The sequence below is a fragment of the Biomphalaria glabrata genome, chromosome 1 (genome assembly GCF_947242115.1).
Source record: "Biomphalaria glabrata chromosome 1, xgBioGlab47.1, whole genome shotgun sequence".
Lineage (NCBI taxonomy): Eukaryota > Metazoa > Mollusca > Gastropoda > Planorbidae > Biomphalaria > Biomphalaria glabrata.
The window spans coordinates 79,342,861-79,361,907 of NC_074711.1; the positions used below are offsets into that span (position 1 = coordinate 79,342,861).

At 38.4% G+C, this 19,047-nt stretch overlaps 1 protein-coding gene across 2 annotated transcripts in view; it reads right to left on the bottom strand.

Annotated features, from left to right (window-relative positions):
- The window catches only part of LOC106068574 (reversion-inducing cysteine-rich protein with Kazal motifs-like), a 112,486-nt gene extending 94,056 nt beyond the window's left edge, over positions 1-18,430 (bottom strand). For both annotated transcript variants that reach the window (XM_056017362.1, XM_056017353.1), the window contains exons 1-2: positions 18,229-18,430; positions 5,246-5,304 (exon numbers count right to left, since the gene is read on the bottom strand). In XM_056017362.1, coding sequence (XP_055873337.1) covers positions 5,246-5,304; positions 18,229-18,283 — 114 coding nt within the window. In that variant the 5' untranslated portion in view covers positions 18,284-18,430. The remainder of the gene's footprint in view (positions 1-5,245; positions 5,305-18,228) is intronic.
- Positions 18,431-19,047: the final 617 nt, after the last annotated feature.

Here is a 19,047-nt window from a genome sequence, read left to right on the forward strand (position 1 = left end):
ATTCAATATGTATTTGTAATACATGTGCAGAATTTTTAATGAAAATGCACAAGCGTAGCTTTCTTTCATAAATATGTGTGTCAAGACTCAACAGTGCAGGCCCCTGGCGTGCATTTAAAGAGGTCGCAATGACTTGAAAAGAGTTTGAGAATCACCACTGGGTGAGGCTGATTGCCCTCTTGAAAAAAAAGTTCCATACTGCGATGTGACATTATAAAGTTTGTTTTGCTGTTGTGTTTCTGTCTTTCTACTTTGTGTCTCTACCTTAGGTCTGTGTCTTTCTGTCTGTCTCTTTACTCTGTTTCTGCATATCTACTTTGTGTCTCAGTGTCTGTATCTCAGTCTCTCTGCATTGTGTCTCTGCGTCTGTTTTTTTTTCTCGTATGTGTTTGTATCTCTAGCTTATTTCTATTTATTTTCGTTTTCAGCGGCGGAGACAGAGAAGAGGACGAGGGAAAAAAGGGGAGGGGTGTGTGTGTGAAAGTGAAACATGTATCTAGACTAAACTATGCTTTTTTTTTTTAAACGGAAGTTGACTTAGAAACATTGAAACCACAAACAATACTGACTAGTTCAGTCTCTCTCTCTCTCTCTCTCTCTCTCATACACACAAAGAATTTGTTGAAAGTAAACGTTTCAGTTGTTCTATTGTGACGCGGCTGCCCTCCCAACGCCCGCCAAATATGGCCATACAAAAACAACGTGAAAACGTGTTGCAGTTGATTTGGTTGAAAATGAAGCGCGTTCACTGACAACTGTCGAGGCTAGGACTGAGGGCAACTCTGTTTCATTGTTGTCAATCTACATTTACATTTTAAACAGAGAAATAATAGCGACGTCCTGATCACTCCAATCACGAATAATAAAAAGAAAACGTCTGTCTGACGGTGTCATGTGGCCACCATCCTTGACTTTGTCCAACTAATGTTAGGTATCCATGAGGGCTGGGGGGACGGACTCACGGGCGTCCAATAAGCTTAAAAAAAAAACTTTTTTTTTTGGTTCTTAAAAGCCAATCAAGTGACATGCTGACTGAAATACTGGGCTAGAGACTATTTGCTCAGTTTGATTACCGGGATTATGACGTAATCGTCGTTGAAGGCTCTTGTGATATTTATATCTGGCCCATTACGTCATCTACTTTATGACGTGTGCATTTCCTCCCCATGAATCTTCGGGCAGTCCTGGCGATGTTCACGGAGTTCTCAGCCACGGTGACCTCAGCAGGGCGATAACAAACTGATTTGTGTGTCCAGATAACGCTAGCCCTTGCTACTTCAGCAGTCCGTGTTGACTAGGGTCAGTAAAAAAAGACGTTTGATTGACTGTATCTGTATGATACTGACTCTGCAAGATCTCCAATGTATATTTGGTACTCTACGCGATACTCACTCTATACGATATTAGATGGTACTCTATACTTGGTACATACTCTATATGCTCCTCACTACTCACCAAATTAACGTGTCATGTACCCAAAACAGGTCGAGAAATGATAGATTAGTGAAGAGTGCGGGATGGGGGGGGGTGCACAGCAGTCGTCGGGGTGGGAGGGGGTGCGTGCAGTTAACTCATTTTAAAATCAATGCTCACCTCTTTTCCTCTCCCAATCAATGGCGAAGCGCCCGCGGGTCGGGGAGTGCAGCACCCAGAATCTTAAACTCTGATAGCTTATTGATTGCCCTCCCAACCGAGCGTTTCAAACAAACGCAAGAGAAACAAGAGGGGAAAAAACGAGGTGAACAGAAGGGGAGAGGGGGGGGGGGGCTCTTTTTATAGATGTGTGTGTGTGTGTTAGTGTGTGTGTGTGTGTGTGTATGATGGTGTATTTGCGCATGTCAATGTGTTTAGTTTTCACCATATCCGGAGATCGAAGTTGAAAAAAAAATAATTGATTTTTCCAACACTTCTATACTGTAAGTCTATAATTACAAGTGCTAATAGTGGGCCATCACCGCTCGGAAGGCTCTTTTCTGAAAGTCGTCAACTTGGAATTTTTTTTTTTATTCTGTCATAACACCGGAACGTACGGTGTGACACTTATCGAATGCCTCTATTCAACTTGTATCTTCATGGAACCTGGACACGGATCTCGATAACGTCCCGAACGATCTTCCTCGAAATGTTCATTACTAGCTCATTGACCACACGGGGGAAAACTCTAGTTTGACCGCTATAATGTTTGAAAGTATAAAAAAGAACTACGTTTCAATGTGACTAGAGAACGAGACAATATTTCTCTTGAACCGACTAGAAGTCTTCGGGTATTTCCGCATGTACGTATTATTCATGGAAGAATTTTTAGAAATTAATGTTTAGGAACGTTTTGCGTACTGCAACGTCTTCTAAGTTTAGATCTAAAGTGTAGTAGATTAATACATTCGCTTAACCAGGATTTTTTTCTCGCTGGGGACGGGAAATGGGGGGGGGGTTAAAATATGTTTTTTTAAAATCTAACATTCATTAGTTATTAAGAGTAAAAGAATCACTCTATAACTTGTATAAAGGAGGTAGTGTCTTTTTTTGGAAGTATTTTAAAACTGTTTTTCTTGTTAGTTTGTTTGTTGTTGTTTTTGTCAAATCAACTACCTTTTTTTTTTGTGAAGACTTGAGGTAAAACGCTAACCACTCAAGTTTCTTTCTACTAAATGCCCTGAACGCCAGGCCACACACCAAACTGCACAACAGTGTTTCCCAAACTGTGTTCCGCGGAACCCTAGTGTTCTGCCAGGCCTGAATAGGTTCCCACGAACTACTGGAATAATGAATTAGTAGGCCACCACTCTCTAAAAAAAATAAAGCAAAGTGTTCCGCTAAATTCTCAAAATGTGCGAAGTGTTCCGTTAAGGAAAAAGTTTGGGAACCACTGCAACAGAACGTTAAAGCGTACGTTCCTGGAATCATTGGTATTTATTTCATATCTGGTTTAAACAAAAGACTTGTGTTCGAAGCTATTGTACTTGTAAACTAATCACTTTGTGGGATAGTGCTGACGAGAAACTTGAAGAATACTTAACACAAGTGTTGAAAAATCGCCAAAAACAACAAAAAACATAGACAACCGGACTTCGCTTTAAAAAAAAAAAATAGCAACAATAAGAAAAATTGACAGAGAAGTCATTGCTAAGAGGGACGCGAAGAAAATAAAAAAAAAAAGTTGTGACATATCGCGATGCCGCTGTTGCTTAGCCATCTTTCTCCTGTCGGACAAGGATGACGGGTCGCCTCAGCGCTTGTTTTAAACCGGAAAACATGTTTACGTCATTTATTAATGACGTCATGCGTATCCACGCATATATAATCATGCACATACACATATCCAATGTTTCCCCACACACACACACATCATGTTTGATTTCTTATCGTCTGCTCTCCCCCCCCCCCCCTCCCATGTACCACAGGGAAAGGTTGTAGCTCCAAAACTCACGGCGGTACCACGTAGGGCGATGTCGGCGAAATCAACTCGTTGTTACCGTGCTGATAAAATGCACATTTGCTCGCGTTGTTTCCCCACCAACATCAAAAGACAGCCAGGGTTTGAGAAAAGGTTACAAACAAACAGGGGCGGAACTTTTCACGTCCCTTTTCTGTGTTCCCTTTGTGTCCTCATCACGCACCAGTTGACCAAATGTCTGGGTTGGAACAGAGTGGGAAAAGTTGACCAAATGTCTGGGTTGGAACAGAGTGGGAAAAGTTGACCAAATGTCTGGGTTGGAACAGAGTGGGAGAAGTTGACCAAATGTCTGGGTTGGAACAGAGTGGGAAAAGTTGACCAAATATCTGGGTTGGAACAGAGTGGGAAAAGTTGACCAAATGTCTGGGTTGGAACAGACTGGGAAAAGTTGACCAAATGTCTGGGTTGGAACAGAGTGGGAAAAGTTGACCAAATGTCTGGGTTGGAACAGACTGGGAAAAGTTGACCAAATGTCTGGGTTGGAACAGAGTGGGAAAAGTTGACCAAATGTCTGGGTTGGAACAGAGTGGGAGAAGTTGACCAAATGTCTGGGTTGGAACAGACTGGGAAAAGTTGACCAAATGTCTGGGTTGGAACAGAGTGGGAAAAGTTGACCAAATGTCTGGGTTGGAACAGAGTGGGAAAAGTTGACCAAATGTCTGGGTTGGAAAAGAGTGGGAAAAGTTGACCAAATGTCTGGGTTGGAAAAGAGTGGGAAAAGTTGACCAAATGTCTGAGTTGGAACAGAGAGGGAAAATTTGACCAAATGTCTGGGTTGGAACAGAGAGGGAAAAGTTGACCAAATGTCTGTTTTGGACCAGACTGAGAGAAGCTAAAGATGCTTGAGGTTCTTGAGAGTTCACAAAACACTTTGGCTCATATTTACACTAAAAGTAGAGAATTGGCAGAGAAAATGAAAATTTCTAGTTCGAACCCTGGACAATCGAGACACCCAAGCATTAAAAGGCAACGAAAGAATTCTACATGTGTGCTTTGAACATGAGAAATAGAACTAAGAAAGAGAGGGTGAAAGAGAGAGAAAAGGAGAGAGAAAGAGAAAGAGAAAGAGAGAGAGAGAGAAAGAGAGAAAAAGATAGAGAAAAAGAGAGAGAAAGATATAGAGAAAGAGAAAGAGAGAGAAAAAGAGAGAGAAAGAGAAACAGAGAAAGAGAGAAAGAAAGAAAGAGAGAGAGAGAGTGAGAGAGAGAGAGAGAGAGAGATAGAAAGAGCGATAAGGGCACAGATGGTCATAGTGGAGGGAGAGAGAAAAAAGAATTGTGTAAGAAAAGGACTAGATGAGAATATAAATACGAGAATATAGAGAGAAGAGAATATTAAATACGAGGATATAGAGAGATGAGAATATTAAATACGAGAATATAGAGAGAAGAGAATATTAAATACGAGAATATAGAGAGATGAGAATATTAAATACGAGAATATAGAGAGAAGAGAATATTAAATACGAGAATATAGACTCTATATAGAGAGATGAGAATATTAAAGAAAAGACGGTTAAATAAAAAGACAATAGAGAAGCGAAGAGATATTCAAAGGTTTCTAATTGCTCTGTTAGCAATTTAGTGAATATTTTTTTAAACAAAAAGGGAAGACCGGAAGTTCATGTTTTGTTTATGTGTATTGCATTAAAAATGTCCGTCTAAAATAATAATCGTCTCTTTTCAGACTCTTTGTAAGAATGTGTGTGTGTGTGTGTGTGTTTAAGAGAGAGAGAGAGAGAGAGAGAGAGAGAAAGAGAGTTTTATTATCCTATCTTCTGTACTGACTTACCTGAGTATAAGCCCTCCGACATTTTTCATTGGCTATCCTGGTACAATTGGTTTCAGGTGCTAGAAGAGAGAAAAAAAAAACAGAAAGAAAAAAATTAATACACTTTCGTAGAGGTTTCAGATAGCGGAAATAAAACATGATGGAAATCAAGGCTAGAGCACAGACCTATATAAGTATAGCCTGGACCAACTTGCAGATTTTGTCATGCGCCAAGTTTTGGCAGATAGACTGTTATGCTATAAAGCAGTAATTGCTGAGATTTTTTTTTATTTCGGGACCTTAGGGCGCTTCATATGTTGAGAAAAAAAATAGAGCGGTTGGTCGTTGTACTGGCCACATGACACCCTCGTTGACCGTCGGCCATAGAAACAGATAACATTAAGATCTGGAAGAAAGTTTATGTTTATCATGCTATCGAAGTGATTTAACTAGAGACAAAGAGTTCAAGTTTGAAATATATATTTTCAGTCAGTGCAATTTGGGATAATACAATGTTCTGTAAACTATTACACATTGTGGGTCACACTTAATGTTATAATATGAATAGAGCTGATCAGCTTTCTTATTGCTGTATATAACAATAAACTATATTTGCGAGTCAAGGTATCGGCATCCTGTTCTTTGATTATAATTGTTTTGTATAATTAAGGTCATGGAGAAGAGGTATTTACAATTTCATTAACAGAAGGTAATATTAATGAATGTATTTATTTGTAGTTACTTATAGAGAGCGATTGTGTTTAAATAGTTAAGTGATAAAAACACAGCCTTAAATTAAAAAAAAAAAACAGGATGTTCTTCAGATTTGACACATAGGACAACAGTTTTCACTTAATGTTAAGACAGCCCTCTCTCCAACATGACCCAGGGGGTTAAGATGAAAGACAAATGAGACGCGAACCTGCCACCCATCTGACAGACATGTGTCGAGCCACTGGTCTGTCATCTGTCATAGAGTGTCTCCCACGTTTGAAAGAAGTTGTCTCAGCGAGTTAAGCCGGGAAACATGTTCCAAGAGAATTGATATCAAGCGTACAAGTCAGAGGACATCTCAGCGACAAGTAAAACTCGTTAAGCCGCCATAGATCGACTCTTACCGGGAGGGAGGGGGGGACCAGAGACGAAATTCAATGTAAAAAGCAGCGATTGTTCACTATGTTTTCTTTTAAACTGAAGTTTGTTAAGTCAATTGTCTTTTTTTTTTTAAAGGAAAAAATAGTTGTTAAAATATTTGAGATTGTAAAAACGGCATTGACAATCATCCTATTGTCACAGATGTCAGCAAGAACAATGGAGATTAACTGACTTGTGAAGTCCTGGGGACTTAGTGTAGTGAACAAGTGTACATGAATTTAGACCAAAAGTGTATAATAACTAAAGAAGCCTCTGAACTAGATTTAATTGAACATACTTATTACGGGAAGCGTGGTCGAGAGGCTAAGTGCGTTTGAACTTGGCTTGGCTACCTAGAAGGTGGCTCGAGGTTCGACACTCGGGCAGAGCTGTGTTTACGGAGCGCCTAAAGGCGGCACGGAAAACCAACTCCTAGATACTCCCCTCCCCCCCCCCCTCACTGGTCCACAAATGGGATTGGACCAAAGCGCTCTGAGCATGCTATAAGCATGAAAGTAGCGCTATATAGAAGCTATAGCTATGCATACTCGTTCTCGAATAGGAAATTGAATAGTTTAAAATATTCACGTGACCCAGGTTAGGTTTCGGAAATTTCCATTTTGAAAGTTTAATTTCAATAGGCTAATTCTCCGATGTATTTCGGCCGTTGAACTGTATTCTTATTGGAGTTGTCAATAACGATGCCCGAATGACAACATTTTTAAATAGTCATCAAAACCATGAATAATATAGTCTATATAATAATAATAAAAAAAACACAGACATAGAACAAAATACCCAAATGAGTGAAAGCTAATCACAGTTTGGTATATCAACATTTTAAATTAGTTACCAGAGAAACGGAATAAATAACAAGCAAAAAAACTAAGAGTTGACAAGGCAGATTGCTGACAGAGCTATGACCTCAGAATTATCTCCCCATCAGCAGGGCCGGATTTTAGGGAGGTCAAGCGGGGCTACAGTCTCAGAGACTCCACAAGAACGGGGCCTCCAAAAAAAAAGGAAAAATATATCGGAATTTATATGGGTCAGTGTATTTTTCTTCTCATTTTTTAACGCTAACACTTTAAATCTTACGTTGGGTGGCAACAATGTCACGTGATTAAGAAGTGTCCAGCTTGAAGTTGTAATATGTAAATACCGGCACAGCTCCGGATTTACGACATTGCTTCTATCAAGGGCCTTACCCTCCACAAACTCAAACGTATACACTTATTTACAAATAAAGTATGCATAGGGCCAATTAAATATTTAAAAAAAAAAAAAGGAAAGCGAAATTAAATTTACAAGTATTTTATTTATTTCTTCTAAAATATAGCATGCTTTTAGATATAAGTATTTTTTATTAATTAGTGGATCTTTATTAAAGCTTTCGAAAGAATGTAGGGGCCTCAACATACTTAAATCCGGCCCTGCCCATCAGTAATGCCAAATCAGAGCAGATTTAGAGTTGTCTTGCAGACTAAAAATGAAAGGCTTCAAGTAGACACGTGAAACAGAGAACAATAGTCAACAGCATACAGTCATATCACCCTCTACAATAGTCAACAGCATACAGTCATACCACCCTCTATCTCACACACACACACACGCTACTGCTACCACCTTAGCAACAAACAAATCTCTCGCGCAGAGTCGCGGTAAACTAAAACTCGGGAGGTCACCGCTGCCTTCATGTGACAGGTCAACGCCAGGTAGCAACCCCCCATCCCCACTACCCCTTTGACTTTCGCATTTTATTGTTGTCCGGCGATAACTCGGCCCTCAGGAATAACAAATGCGGCTCAACTGTTGTTTGGGGAGTTTGGTCCAAGTTTGGAATGACCAAGCGAAACAAGACCTGATTTAAATGGAGTGTCCGGCAAGTTTATCTCGTACGCAGCAGACGATGTCTTCAGTGACACCAGTTCAAGGACATAAGTATGGCTCCTGTAGTTTTCTTTTCTAATGTAGTGCACACCAAGTAGATGGAACGGTCAAGCATGACCGTTGGAAACTTTTCATTACTAGAATTAGTTCAAGCGTGAAGAATTTTGTCAAAGTTGTTTCAGAAAGAACGAATGTATGGAAAATACAATAAACATGCATACATATGAACCTTGAGTTTGAATCCTGGTGAAGACTAGGATTTTTAATTTCGGGATCTTTGCTCGCCTCTGAGTCAAATCAGCTCTAATGGGTACCTGACATTATTTGGGGAAAAGTAAAGGCGGTTGATCGTTGTGCTGGCCACATGATACCCTCGTAAACCGTAGTCCACAGAAACAGATGACCCTATAGACCTCAAGGTCTGAAAAGGGACCTTTTTTTTTATATGTGACCCTGCGGGACCAAGTATTACGGAGGACGTTTGGGCCACGAGGCCTTCATCAACTACAAACAACACAAAGAAAGCTTAAGTGAACCTATCTGTCCGATGTTGTTCTCTATCGAGGCAGAAAAGAAATGAGCTACGCTGGTGTAAAAGCGCGGGAAATCGGAAGGGGGCGGAGATGTCAGGCAAGAACGAGGTTGTAGATAAGTAAATTTACCAAGCGCAGCAATACATCGTATTATTTATATCAGCTGAAGGTGTGGTATCAACTGACCTTGCAGATAGCCTTGAGGCCCTTATCATAACTAGGAAGATTTTCAAGTATTACTTCAGAGCTTCAACATCTTCAGAAAATTCTTCCGTAATTTCTGTTAAAAGGGGGACTACAATGAGTTTCGATTTTGGCAATTCCAGAGTACGACTATTGGTTCGTTTTTATAATAACTATAAATATGAAATATCCCTCGTGAATGTCTGGATTTGAACTTAAGCACTCTAGGCTCAGCCATCATATCTGATCAGCCTCACATCCAATGTACATTCTGTACAAATACAGCTGATACTGAATAGTTACAAATACGTAGGCCTTGTTAGACAATTATCAACTTATCAAGACTTTCAAATGCACCAGATTGGAGATAAGGGAAAAACATGCAAACTAGAGATACGTGGGATTTAGGAGAGCCACAGATTGAGAACATCTGCAACTTGATGAACACCTGGAGTTTGAGGACACCCACATTTATTTAAACGACATCATCGTACAGTTTGAGAACATCATTAGGAACGCCTTCATCATGCGTTCAATCGAGCAGTTATTGCCTGGAGTTTGAGAACATCTGCATTTATTTGAACGTCATCATCGTACAGTTTGAGAACATCACTATATATGAACGCCTTCATCATGGCGTCAGATCAAGCAGTTCAGGCCTCAAGGATAACAGCCAACAAGCAGCCTCCTTATTGGACATGGGCTGTTTGTGTTTGGGTTTGTGTTTGGACGTGATAAGCGAACACACGTTGCAGATGTTGCTGACCTGCTTTGCTGGATATTGGACAACGCTGTGGAGGACATTATCTGTAGTGTATCAACAAAACATGCAGAAGGAGAAGGGGGGGGGGGGAAGCGGTTATTTGGGAAATTTAAAAAAATTGATTGGGAACTTAAAGAAGTAGACGTTTGTTTTATGGGCGGGGGGGGGGGTCTAAATTTGAAAAATAAACAGATTATAATTCAGGTGGATTAGAAAGATTAATAGATATAGAAATATTAGACACATGAATTGAGACTAGATAAGATTGCATTAGATTTAGATTAGATTACATTTGATGATAGATAGATAGATAGATAGATAGATAGATAGATAGATAGATAGATAGATAGATAGATAGATAGATAGATACTGTTAGACACTTAGTATTATTAGTTTGTATAGAGACGCACCATAATTGACGGACTTTGAACGCGACTAGTGACGTCATGACTTACTTGGGTTAGAGGCTACCTAGAGACACATAGTCAGTTGGTGATAGAATTTCTTAGGGATAACACGTATGTATAGACAGAGACTGTGGCCTTGTCAGTATTAAACCAACATCTAAATTGTCAAACGGTTCTGGACTTAGCATCTTCACCTGTTAACTTTTGTGTGTGTGTGCCTATGTCTTAGTGGTTAGTCGAATTGAATACACCCGCACAAGAAACCCAGACATCTCCAGAGTAATCTGTCCAAGTCAGACAGGCATCACTAACTACAAGATAGATAGACACATCACACTACAAACACCATACTATTGCCCACTGAAAGACCCACGGTTCTTGTCAATTAAAGAAAAGTTTCCTTTGCATGAAAATTATTATTTTTTTTAACCCTCACCCGTCTCCATTAGCTTCTTTATATATTATAACACACACACACACAAACACACACACACACAACACACATCTAGACACACTTTTACGTGTCAGATCAAACTGGATATAAATAAAACATTTGAATAAAATGGGGAAATACATTAGAATATGTTAACTCTAGTGCTTCGATAGAAAGAACTAAAAAAAAAAAAAAAGGCTACCTCCCCAAAACAGAAGATACCAAAATGTGAAAAACACGATTGGTTCTTTAATTAAAAACTTGTTTTAAAAAATATCTCTGCACTCACTAGCTAAATTCAAAACAAAAACTTTTAATTTTTTTTTTTTTATTATTTGCGATTTTTCTCCCGCCAATTAAAAACCGAGACCAATCGTTATAGAGGGCATGAAAGTGACCTGCAACGTCACATCCTGTGGGCAGTTTAGAATATAGCTCTTTGCTCTTTTCACAGATCTGTACGACGTGGCGACGATCTATTGGTCTAAAATGCCCACGGGTTGTGACGTTGCAGGTAAGTGTTGAGGCCTTCTATAACAAACGGTCTTGTTAAAAACACGTCTCGAAAACAAACAAAAAAAAAAAACACTTAAAAAATTACAAGAGAAAAATATCTTTCTTCTTCTTTTTTTTTTTGAGGCAATATGTATAATGTCTAGATATTGTGATTTATTCATAAAACACTTTTTTTTCTGTACTTTTACTGCACATTCCAGATAGAATGTACAACAAAAGCATAAAAGAGGGGGGGGAGGTTTAAACTGTTCAACTTAATTATGAAACAAAGGAAGGAACATAATTTAACTGCGTGCTCTGGAGAGTTCAACTAAGGTTGGTGCGACCCAACGATCAAACAGATATGCCGCCCATGTAAACGAGTACTCACACAAAAAAACATGGTCCCAAGTCAGCTGCTGTTTTTTTTTTTTTTTTTTTTTTTGAAGTTTCATCAACTTAGGGGCGGCGTGCGCAGGGGGGTACAGCGGTGCAGAATTAAAGAGCCAGCCCTGTTCCCTTCAACCCTAATACACTTCCAGGCATTTTGCGTCAATTAAGGTAAATATTCTTAGCAAATCCACTTAACACTTTTGCTTTTTAAGTCTAGGCTCGTAAAAGCAGACTTAATGCCGGCCACGGGAAGTGAAGGAAGAGCGTGTATTATTATAAGTTTGTGTTCAGTCGAGTCAAGATGTTGAGCAATCTGGGAACAAGCTTTAGGTTGGAGTTGTGTGTTTAACAGGTGCTTAAATGTGACAGTGCCTGCTTTACGCTCGTTGAGGCATCAGCAGCTTTAACTGACCTCATTGTGTGAGGGATGAGGCAATATGTTAATGAATCGAATCTAAGACTAAAACATCATTGAATCGAAACTAATACTAACACGACCCAGGAAAATCATTTACGTTAAATATTGTGAAGAATGCGTTGCTGGAAGATGAAATTATATTCGAATGGACAAATTAACAACTAAGGGGGCAAAAAAAAGAAAGACTGGAAAAAAAAAGAAACAAAGAGAATGAAAGAGAAAATAAAGAAAAAGAGCAAAAGAAAGAAAGAATGAAAAAGAAAGACAAAGAGAAAAAAACAAAGAGAAAAAAAAAGAAAGAAAGAAAAAAGAAATTAAATTGAGATTGAGAGAGGTTGGAGTAAGTATGGATAATTTGCCAGACAGACATAATGACATACAGAAAGAAAGAACAATACAATGGAAGGATAGATTCAACCGAAAAACAATTTTATCTATAGACTTAAAGAATCAATAGACTTTGTGACACTCTCTTGATATACAAAAGGGCAAACTAACTTGATTTTGAGCCTCGTTGAACAACTGACCATTAAATATCTACCCACAATCCCAAAAGAAAGACGTCATTTCCTGTGTCCTGAACTAAGCATCTAATGGACTTGAATGTCGTTAGCACCCACCTGCTCAAGTGTATTTACTGCATGTATCAATTGTATCAAACTTTGAACAGTTGAGAGTGTACTGCACTTCTGTGCGCCTGATTTGAGTGTGAATGTGTGTACGATGTGTGATTATGTACAGTTGTACACTTAATGCGTCTGAGCTCGAAGTACAAGTTTGTTTTGTTTTCGAAATTCTTTCTTTTCCCACAAAAAAAAAAAAAAAAGTAAAGTACTCTTTTCATACCTTATGACCTATGTAAAGGTCATCTGTTTCTGTGACCCACGGCTAACGTATTGTGTTATGTGGCCAATCCCCAGATCCTAACAGGTACCCATAAGAATTGAGTGGACTTAGGGGTGAACATGTAAAATACCAGTACTCATCGGGATTAGAACCAAGACCCCTCGGTTCGGAAGCCAAGCTCTAAACAACTCAGCCACCACATCTCCTATCCCTCCATAACAGTCAACACAATAGAAATAAGTTCCACAATATATATACAAATCTTAGATCATTGTGCTGTTTCTAGATTTACTTATTTGGTTGTGTAAACTTATGTAAGCTGTAAACACAACACACCTAAACCTATTTGACTTTCTTTAAAACCTAAGAAGGTAACATTTCCATTGTATTTTCTGTCTCACAAGTTACCGCCATGATCAATATATCTAGCGAGATTGTACCTTAATTACAATGTATAGCAGAAAAAAAAAGATATATTGTTGTTGTTTTTAAAATCTCTATATCATCTTGTGGGTTATTAAATATGATATAGTCAGTGGAACTATTATGTACTAAAGTTTTAATTTGAGACACTATATGAAGAATATGTAATGAAATAATTGTAAACAATCTCTAGTTCTTCGGCCTCTTATTTTCACCACCTCCTTTCCTTCAAAAGATGCTTTAGTTGTTTGTTTTTTCCCTTAGCTTTAAATATTCACTAGCTCTACTCAGGAGTTGTTCTAGTATTGGTATCATTGACTATTGACTACTACATTGACTATTACATTGGTGTATTATGGAATGTCACCAGAAAGTATTTCAAGCAGAACACAGTGGTTAGGTCATTGTGCTGGCTATTCAAGTCTCCCGTCAACTTCTGGCCACAGAAACATTCACTTGACTATTTAATGTCAAGATAATTTCAACCTTTAAAAATCTCCTTTTCCTACTTCAAACATTAAAATAAAATCTTGACATTATGTCGGGGGACGGACTAAACATTACAAACAGATTCGGTCGAAACAACTAGGTGCATATTTCGACCTAGAACATTACAAACAGATTTGGTCGAAAGAACTAGATGCATATTTCGACCTAGAATCCAAAGATCTGAACCTTGATCTCAAGCCTATCTTGTTAGTACTGTTAGCGAGAGTCTACTATGATTTGAAGCCAGTTGGGATTGGGCAATAAAAGAGATTTTTAAAAATTTATTGACCACCTTGTCTTTATATCCGTACTCTCCCCCGCCCTCTCTAGTAACCTTATTATCTAATTTCCTATACAAAAAGTCCACCCCCACCCCCTCCCTTCTAGGACTAATGTGTGTACATTGTATCGAGTTAGTTTGACTTTCGCCTAGGCTAAAAACATGAGGTGTAGACACAGTCAACTTTACGTTGGACAGTTTCTCTCCGCCCCCTTTACGCAGACCATTGGGGGGGGGTGAGATATTTATATTTGTACTGCTCCCTCCTTCAACTTTCTATTTGTGTACTGCGTGGCCCCCTGTTTTAGTTTCCACCATCTCATCTGGGTGCAAAGAGAAATCACTAAAAGTACACCAAACAAGGGTGTTTTCATTCTGCCGCCTTCTGTCACACACCTCACACGCCCCACTCGCACCCCCCCCCCTTTTTTCTTAAAAAAAAATGTAAAAGGGGAGCTCACCTGGAAAGAAAACGTTACAACACCTATTTAGGGGGGGGGGAGGGGAATAAATATGTCTCAAAACACCAACACACCAATCAGCGAATGTAAGGCCCAACAAAATTTAACTGCTTTGGTTCCCTATAAAAATAAAGCCAATCAGACAGGATCCAGATAACCCAGATTTAGAATATCAGTACAACGTAATAGGAACAAAACAACTTGCGATTCATTGGGCAGATGATGTTATGACCGACTTTCAACGAGGGCGTCATGTGATCAGCACAACGGCCAGCCGCCTTTTCCTTTTCACAGCTAAAGTCAAGTACCCTTTACAGTTGTGTGGATAAAGCGTCTTCCTAAATATCGCAAAATTAAAAATCCCAGTCTTCACCGAGATTCGAACCTGAACCTACGCGCTTTGCCAAACAAACCTCATGACCCCTGTAGAAGAAGAAAAAAAAAAAAGGGATCGACAGAGAAAGAGCAACAATGCATGTTTCAGTCCTCACACCTTGCACCAGACCGACAGCTTGATCTTACCTCGACACATTATGCCAGGCAGAAGAGAAAGGATTAAATAAATACGTTAAGTTATTATTGCGTTTAAAACAAATATGTATTAAAGTTATATCAGAATGGCAATGTCTCCGATTCCGGAGATTAAAGATAAGTGCAGTGTTTCATATGACCACGTAAGCCCAGTTGGACCTGTATATTATGCCACAACTGACCCAGACAAAGCCGTTGACCGTCGGGGGTCTGTTTATCTAAATCTATATCTATCCCAACTAATTTTACTTTTTTAAAAAAAATGACAAGGGTCTAGGCAAGATAGACGAATATTTCTTTGATCTAATAACTGAGAAATATTCATTAGTCTAGCACCACCGATACCCAACTTTATGTAGAATTTTGAAACTAAAGTTTTAAACTCCCACAGTTAGCTGTCCTGATAGTCTATGGTCAAAGTACTACAAAGGATCATTTATTTAAGTTGGAATGGACAAAATACCTGTAAGGTTGGATAGCTAAATTAAAGGAGCGTCGTGCTGATAACGCGAATGTCGTGGGTTCGATTTGTTTTTCTTAGTTTTAATGATAAATGAAATATGAATGTTTAGTTTACTATATTATTTGAACATAAATTTAAAAAAAAATACTTGTTAATTTTATAATAAACAAAAACTAAACAATTACGGAACCGCATTCTAGGTCTATATTAATGTGGTTACCTATATCATTTCAAAGGCGCCTGGACTATATAAATGTAAATTTTGGTAGAGCTATAGCTAGATGATAAATATTATACTATAAAATTATCTTATAAATTAAAAACCTTCTTACAATAAACACTGACATTTAATGAATATCCACGCGTTAATCTAGTCGCGCATGTTACATAGAGACTTAAACTCTGCTTAGTCGTTGGTTTACCTGGCCTATTCAGGCAACCCGTTCCATACTCTGATCGCACTAGGGAAAAAGGAGAACTTGTATGAATTTGTCCTAGCATATGGAACGAGGAATGTGCTTGGTGTCTTTCTGATTATTTTAATAGAATGTGATTTTTTTTCTTTTTTTTTTTTTTGTATGTGTAAATTATAATTCAGTGTTTTACATATTATTACTACTTTACTTTTTATTCTTCTGTCCGGAAGTGTCTCTAAATTTAGTAATTTCCGTAAAGGTGTTACTGTAGTCAATTAGTCATAAATCTCACGGTTCTATTTTGTGTTGTTCTAATTTCTTCAAGTTTTGTTGAGTTGAGGTGTCCCAAACAGAAGACACATTCTAATAGTGGTCTAACCCATGACCAACGTCTCTAAGCTGTGTAAAGTGTGTCTATCTCGTCTCTGTTTGATTAAACGTATCAAAATATCGAGTAATTATAAATGGTATCTTAACATTACAGCTAGATCTTTTTTTAAAATGAATTTTACAGCCTTAGTCCCGAAAAGTCTCTATAATGTGAGTATCCCTGGTCAGACATTCTACATTTTTACAAAGCTTACAATAACTCACTGTCTGTCTGTCTGTCAGGATTGTTTTAAATGTTTTTCTCCCACTACCCATTCTCGGATCAAATTGAAACTTTGCATTATTATTCAACGACAATGACAACACACGAATCAATTAAAAATAAAGCAACAAATTATTTAATTATTTAGTGGTAATTAATTAATTTTTGTTTTATATAGAACAAGGGAAATGAATCTAGCAAGCATTGAGAAAATTGACATTAATTGAATGTTTTCCCACTTATAAAGGCTTTGTATTTGTTGTAACTAGTATTTCTATTTGTCTCGTTGCATGTCGTAAAGTTAAACCCATCAATAACCAAATCGATTGTTATCTTATGTTTTGACCACATAAATCTTAATTAAGTAAGAACTGGATTATTATAGCTAAAATCTATATCATTTATATATTAAAATTTATAAAATCTATATTATATATATGTATTTTTTTTTTTTTTTGATTAAATAACAATTCAGTAGACTAGCTTGAGATCTATATTCTTTAGTCATAATTCTAAACTTTTTTTCATATCAACCTAGTTTGGTGTAAACCGCTGTTACGTTCAGCGAGTGGGAACTAAAATGTAGTTAATAGCTGGGTTTTTTTTTGTTACAAACAAATGTTTAAGTTCTTGGTGGACAGCCATGGCGGAACCATTATAGAGAATTGAGCTACGTAACACAGGGCCTGGTTTAGCCTTCTGGTTTTATGTTATGAATACAATAACTTTCAACTTGTTTGAGCCCGTCCAGGTGTAATGAGATGGAGGTCTGAATCAGGAAAAAAATATTAAGGATTGTCCACCATTGGCTGTCACCACCTCTAAGTGACAAGTCAAAGGTCTAGACTCTAGAACTAGATGTTTTTATCTTGACCGAATTAGTATTAAACTAGAAGTATAGAATCGTGGGTCATATCACGGAGATATAATAGTCTAATGCTTCCACCATCGATTTCTGATTCTTACAATAGTTTCCATATAGATTTAGACTCTATTCAACATTTCGATACAGATCTAGACTAGGTCTTAACATTTCAAATACTCAATACAGATCACGGCATTTCAATATAGATCTAGACTAGGTCTTAGCATGTCAATACTCAATACAGATCTCGACATTTCGATTTAGATCTAGAACTCGACATTCGATAAACGATATAGACTAGATCTAGAATGCATCTATTCTTGCTTACTGATTGACACATTTACAATAGCCTGTAAGACCAGGGTAGAGTCGTCTGCTAGCCTAGCCCTAAGACCCATCAAGACTAGAGTCTATGTAGTAGAGCAAACGCATCGATAAAACAAATATCTATGCCTTCAACTGATAACAATTTCCCATTCACCGCACACAGTCTGGCACACACACACGACCCCAGGCCCTGACTTACGATTGTACTCAATCAATGTTCACCTTTCTACTTCACGGCCGATCACATTTCTCTTTCTTACAGACCACGTCAAGGTAGAAAATGCGCTCTACGGAATCATGCTGTGGCATACATTGTGCCTGGGATATAATGATTTAGGGACAGCTAACTACATTCCTAAATTAAGGCAGTTGGATTTTAAACTGTGTCTAGATCTAGATCAAGAAGTGTATTTACATTTTCAGTATTTTAAAACCATGGGACAGGGGGTAACTCTTAAAAGGGGACACTAAACTTTGGTAAACAAAGCACCTTGCTATTGGCACTAACAATAGAAATACAAAGTAGGGTGAAGGTTTTTTTTTCTTCTTGAGAGAAAGAGTGCGAGAGGGCGGTGGGAAAGGAGGGAACCAAGCAGACGCGACGGTGGGAATATTTAAGATAGAACGAACGATAGGTTTAATCAAAAGTATTTCAAACTTACCTTTAGAGTGTACTAGTCCAAAGAGAAGAACAGAAATAGAGAACAAGGCAATCATGCTGGAAGGGCTAAGTATATCCGACTACATGCAAGCATGATTCCTTCATGACTGCTTATAACAAACCACAAAAAACTTCGCTCGACTCGCTTAGGCGAGATCAAAACCCCCCTCCCACAACAATGAGTCGTTCCGCGAACACATTCACCTCCCCCTCGTCTATGGCGATTGGCTGCCACCGCGTAGCGGGACCTTTCTACTGTACGCGAGTCGGGAAGCGAGGGGGGAGTAGCAGAGTTCTTTTGATACCGTTCACTGCCAATAAAGCCTTAGTTCTCTCCCCTTCCCTAGTCTCTTTTTTTTTTTATTCTTCTCTCCCCTTTCCAACTTTCAACTTCTCTCCAAGTTCAAGGAGTGGGTACAAAACGGACAGACTCCCTAGGCCGAGGTTCTCCCCTTCCCGCCCCCCCACCCTCTGGCAGTGGTAGCGCAAAAGGTCCCAACTTTAGAAGGGTCTCAAATTAGGAAAGTGTGGTCCGTCAGCAGAAGTTTATTTGGATTAGATCCGTGGACTTTTAGAGATGTTTTTAAAAGATAAGAAAAAAACTAGTTGAATATAATTCAACAGGCACACACACACATTTTACCCTCTAGGGTAGATCGTCATGGGTAGATTCTCTCTCTCTTTCCTTTGTGGTCACCTCTATAAGCAGGAATATCCTTTATAAACCCCTTGGAATGTCTTGATATTTAACTCATAGAAAATTATATAAAGAAAAAAAAAACTGCCACTGCGGTTAGGAGTTAGGGTTATAACCGTTATA